Here is a 5,308-nt window from a genome sequence, read left to right as displayed (position 1 = left end):
GTGCTCCACATGTGGCTGCCTTGGTCAAGCTTCTCATCTGCCAAACTAATGCCCAACTGAAGCTCGCGTGCTGAGGCTTGGACATCGGTTGAGAACAGCGTCATACCTGTACTAATGCGGCTTTGTATCTCACGCTCTACTTGCTTTTGTTCCATAGCCATATGGATGTAATCTACTTTGTGTCGCCTAATTTGAGAAGATGGCTTCACGAACCAAGGATGTCGAAGTCAAACTTCCGAACATAAATCTGGTGGGAGTCGTCTTGTAGCTCTTGTTGGACCTCTTCAATTTCGAGCTTTCTAGAAGGTGTATCTGGAACCAAATGTCATCATACTAAACAATAGTTTGAATTTGCTTCGAGATAAACAATCTTACCTTGGTGCAACTTGGTTTGAGAGAGGACGAAGTAAACGGCTTGCTGTCCTACACGTTTCAGGCCACTCTTTTCAACTCGAAAGCTTTTTGGATCATGCTTATGCCTGCTACTGTCTGGGAAGACGCGATTGAACTTGCTGCACAGCACAACACCCAAATTACATAGACAAGACACACAGTCTCAAAGCATACCATCGAAGGCTGTTGTTGGCTGATGAGACCTTCGGATAGTAAAGCAGAGGTGCACCTTCTTCGGGATCATACGTGATGATGTAAAAGAACCCATCATCTTCTACAGCGATTTCAAACCTTAGCTTGCTAGAACTCTGCAGCTCATATCCGCCATCTCGTGCAACTCGATTTTCCTCGTCTCCTTGAACCTTCACCTCCAATCCAGGTTCGGGCGGATGGAACTCACTCCCCTCAATCCCCCCAATCTCCACTGATACACTGAACTCTTCAGAGTCTAGCGACTCTATGCTGAGTTTGTCCAGCTGTGAAATTAACTCGGGAGTAGAGTCACCAGCAGCAGCAGCAGCAGAAGCAGGTGTGACAAAGAACTTCCCAAAGACCTCCGCACCCAACGCTTGGTCTAGCTGCACCAAGGCATTTTGGATGCGCTTGGAGATGTCTTCGACTTTGCGGTTGCGCGTTGCAACACCATAGCCGAGCACCGTCTTGATTCCAGATACTACAGATGTCGATCCAGTAGCCTTGAACTTGTACTCTTCCACTTTAATCTTGGCAATGTTCAGCTCCTGCCCAAGTTGCTGCAGAGGAGGAAGCAGTGATTCTAGTGTCTGAGGATCAGACACCTGCTCTAGAAGCCCTTGAACCCTCGAAAGTAGCCTACCCGCATTCTGCACCTGCTCTACTAAGTCCACAATTTTGATTGGCGCAGCCTGTATTTCCTCCCTCGCCTTGAGAATCGCTTGCACCGCAGAAATCGCATTGGTCACCAGGCCCAGATGAGCATCCATTTCATTGACAGTGCTCTCAGCTTTAGACTAAGTCTCACGTTGTGTCCCCGCGAGGTCCTTGGTCAGCAGTCCGTACACCGTTCGGGTAGTTTCTGAAACGCGTTCGACAATCAATCTATTGTTTGTCAATAGTCGGAAGCTTTATCTGCGATCGATGTAATTTATATTATGTTAGGAAATTTAAAATTATTTTTCTTGGTCGTGCTCCCTACATTATTAATCTGTTCATATATAATTGTATTTGTCCGACGTACATAATTATAATAATAATCAAACAGTGCACGTACGACGACTATGACCACATTGCCCACAACGACCACAATAAAACTCACTCCTTCATCTTCCGAACGAATCCGCTTTTTCTTGGGTAGTCCTGGAGGTCGTGGAGTCTTTGAAGGTAGCATGTCATTTTTTTTGAGTTGTTGAACGTCTACGGGATAAATCACTCCAGCATATGCCTTGCAAAAAGAGTCCAGCATATAGCATTTATGAACATAAGTTTGAATACACTATTTTCTTCATAAGTTTGAATACACTATTTTCTTCATAATATAGCTGTGAGCACAAGGTATACAAACCAACTCAAGCAACATTAGGGCCAAATATAATAATTAAGTTTTGTATATTTGACGGAGGGGCTTTTTTTGGATTAGTATTTAATTTAGCTTTAGTTTTAGAGGTAAGAATTTTTACACGGAGGGGAGGGATGAACCCTAAGGCGCAAGGCGCAAGGCACCAGCTTCATAGATCTGCAATAGGCCTCTGTTATTCCTTGATCCATGTCGCAGTTGCTCAACCATTACATTCCGTACGCAGATGAAGAGTACATAGCCCGGGAGCAAAGGTATCTCTGGTTCCAGGCACAGACTTGAATAGCAATGATCCGCAACTGCTGGGAACTTTTCTCAAGCAACGAAATTTAAATCAGCACTGGCCGTACTGTCCGAGTTCGCATTTGATGAATTTTTTGTGCTTCATCTTCGGACGTAAAGGAGCTCCAACGCCTCCATTGATCACGCACTTTTCAACCACAGCACCTATCAAGATAGAAGTCATGAATAATCTTCACAAAGACCTCAAGATTAAACAGGGAGACCACATTGGTTTTCTTTGTTTCAGCCCCAAAGTTAGCCCGCCAACCAGAGTACATCTCAAAGAGGACCTACATCTCAAAGAGGACCGACACACTTCCGAACCATCCAAACGTCCACGGCTGGACCAAGGCCAAAGCTTGACGTTGTAAGTATGATCCTCTCAGTGGAAGTGGTTTCATCAGATGGGTCTGTTTCCGATTAGGTCCTGGGATGGAGCGGTCTTAGGTTCCTCGTCCTGAACATCTCCCCTGTCATCACAACTCTCCGCCATAGCCCCAGGTAAGTTGCTTGGCTGCATCGGATTTGCTGCATGAAGCTTATTGACATTTGTCTGAATTTTTGAGCATTTTTTCTTTGACGCTGAAAACGGTACGTTTTAATCTTGCATTTTTTAACACTTTAGTAATTAATGCATAATTTCCTGACATCAATTACTGCTCGGCCTTGTATATATCGTGGTTGAATCTTGCATATGGAATACTTGCACTACATTCGGCATGGGGCTGCGTCTATATTTGTTCTGCATTCTTCTTGAGGTTATTAGCTCTGGGGCAGTTGTACCCCCAGGGAGCATGATGCGGGTAATGAGGAGCCTAACGACCCTGCCCCACCCCAGCCTGATCAAGCAGGTCCGTCTCGGGTGGAATGACTTCTAGTTCAGGTTCGTACCTTCGCAACATCGCTCATCGTCCGTGGTCCAACAAGCTTCGGAAACAATGACGATGTGGAAGATTTGATCATTCGCACTGGGCTAGTAGCGATAGCGGCATCTTGTGGTTCCCGTTTTTATTTTCTCCGCTTCCACGACGATGAAGCAATGGAAACCTTCATCCTCGCACCTCGGCTACATCACAGTGGAAGATTATTTGTATATCTTCCATTGACTAACCTGTTTGATCCTGCATACCAATGAGCTTATTTATGCATGCCATTCGGCCTAACAAACGCCCCGTTCACCTTCCATAGAATCATAACTGAGACTTTTTAGGAATACCTGACCAACTTCATGCAAGTCTTCATGGATGACTTTAGCGTCTTTAAAAATCAAGCAAGGCACTTGGAATGCCTTCAAAACTTCTTCAACAAATGCAAGGAAAACAACATCGCTCTGAATCCAGAGAAATGCACCTTTTTCGTCAAATCAAGAGTTCTACTCAGACATGTAGTCTGCAAACAAGGAATACTGATAGACAAGGCAAAGACAGAAATCATTCTCAATATGAAACTGCCAACAGAAGTCTCAGGTGTCCAAAAATTTCTAGGAAAGATGGGATATCACCGACGATTCATCCGAGATTATGCTCGGATCAGCAGGCCGATAACTGACTTGTTGAAGAAGCAAAATCCATTCAAGTGGACTTCTGAGTGTGACACAGCATTTCAGACGCTGAAAAATCATTTAGTTCGAGCACCCATACTCGCTCGACCGAATTGGAAACATGAATTTATAGTTCAAGTTGATGCATCCGACTACGCTATCAGAGCCATACTTTCCCGTGCACTCTGATATATAGGCTTTTTCCCTTTATATTTAAACTCTATGAATTGGCTTTCAAGTTGTTTTCTTTAGTTGTTTACACTCTACTGTGAGACATAAAATCCCTAGGCCCCAAAGTGGAGCCGAAAGGGTGCCACGTGGTAGTGGCCAAAGTGAAAGCTAAATGAGCATAACTCGTTTGGACTAAAAGCTTTAACTTGAAAAGTCGAGAAGGGGAGTGGAACTCCAATGAAGGGCTCAAGGAACAAGCACGAAGCGAGCCATGAGTGAGTCTCTAAAAAAGGGGACACAAGAGGACCCGAGATAGACCCGAGATAGAGTTCAAGATGGAGTCCGAGATGGACCCGAGATGGACCTGAGATGGAGTCCGAGATAGAGTCTGAGATGGACCTGAGATAGACTCGAGATGGAGTCCGAGATGGAGTTTGAGATGGACCAGAGATGGACCTGAGATGGAGTCCGAGATGGACTTGAGATAGACCCAAGATGGAGTCCGAGATGGAGTTTGAGATGGACTTGAGATGGAGTTTGAGATGGACCCGAGATGGAGTCCAAGATGGAGTCCGAGATGGACCCGAGATGGAGTCCGAGATGGATCCGAGATGGACCCGAGATGGAGTCCCAGATGGAGTCCGAGATGGACCTGAGATGGACCCGAGATGGAGTCCGAGATGGAGTCTGAGATGGATCAGAGATAGACCTGAGATGGAGTCCGAGATGGATCCGAGATGGACCCGAGATGGAGTCCGAGATGGACCTGAGATGGACCCGAGATGGAGTCCAAGATGGAGTCTGAGATGGATCAGAGATGGACTTGAGATGGAGTCCGAGATGGACCCGAGATGGAGTCTGAGATGGAGTCCAAGATGGAGTCTAAGATGGACTTGAGATGGACCCGAGATGGAGTCCGAGATGGACCTGAGATGGAGTCCGAGATGGAGTCCGAGATGGATCTGAGATGGACCCGAGATGGAGTCCGAGATGGAGACCCGAGATAGAGTCTGAGATGGAGTCCGAGATGGAGTCCGAGATGGATCCGAGATGGACCTGAGATGGAGTCCGAGATGGACCCAAGATGGAGTCCAAGATGGAGTTTGAGATGGACTTGAGATGGACTTGAGATGGAGTCTGAGATGGAATTGGGACCGAGACCAAGACCAAGTCCGAGTCCGAGACCGAGACTGAGACCGAGACCGAGTCCAAGTCCGAGTCTGAGTCCGATTCCGAGTCCGAGTCCGATTTCGAGTCCGAGTTTGAGTCTGAATACTAATATAGGCTATTGGGTGAAAGCCCAAAGCAATCATCCCCCAGAGGGTGGGGGGGGGGGGCTGCAGGGGTAGGGAGAGTGTGGGGGTTGGATC

General features: G+C 46.5%; 1 protein-coding gene across 2 annotated transcripts; it reads right to left on the bottom strand.

Moving 5' to 3' along the window:
- Positions 1-88: 88 nt before the first annotated feature.
- Positions 89-1,443, bottom strand: LOC9635820. 2 transcript variants are annotated; one of them, XM_002991211.2, is made up of 3 exons: positions 568-1,441; positions 376-512; positions 89-312 (listed from the first exon to the last, which is right to left on the bottom strand). In XM_002991211.2, the coding sequence occupies exons 1-3, from the start codon at positions 1,353-1,355 to the stop codon at positions 206-208; spliced, it is 1,032 nt and encodes a 343-aa protein (XP_002991257.1). In that variant the 5' UTR covers positions 1,356-1,441; the 3' UTR covers positions 89-205. The 2 variants fall into 2 exon arrangements, with proteins under 2 accessions (XP_002991257.1, XP_024520788.1); XM_024665020.1 differs by having other exon boundaries at positions 257-333; positions 568-1,443.
- Between the last annotated feature and the right edge of the window lie 3,865 nt (positions 1,444-5,308).

Source organism: Selaginella moellendorffii, unplaced genomic scaffold, assembly GCF_000143415.4.
Source record: "Selaginella moellendorffii unplaced genomic scaffold, v1.0 SELMOscaffold_117, whole genome shotgun sequence".
Classification (NCBI taxonomy): domain Eukaryota; kingdom Viridiplantae; phylum Streptophyta; class Lycopodiopsida; order Selaginellales; family Selaginellaceae; genus Selaginella; species Selaginella moellendorffii.
The sequence above is the reverse complement of the archived record's forward strand: the minus strand, read 5'-3'. Positions and strand labels throughout refer to the sequence as shown.

Excerpts from the sequence above, each read along its gene's own strand:
- LOC9635820 (XM_002991211.2), bottom strand. The coding sequence starts at position 1,355 with ATGGATGCTCATCTGGGCCTGGTGACCAATGCGATTTCTGCGGTGCAA. Across the intron at positions 513-567 it reads GCCAACAACAGCCTTCGATG|CAAGTTCAATCGCGTCTTCC; the intron begins GTATGCTTTGAG and ends TGTGCTGTGCAG. Across the intron at positions 313-375 it reads TCAAACCAAGTTGCACCAAG|ATACACCTTCTAGAAAGCTC; the intron begins GTAAGATTGTTT and ends ATTTGGTTCCAG.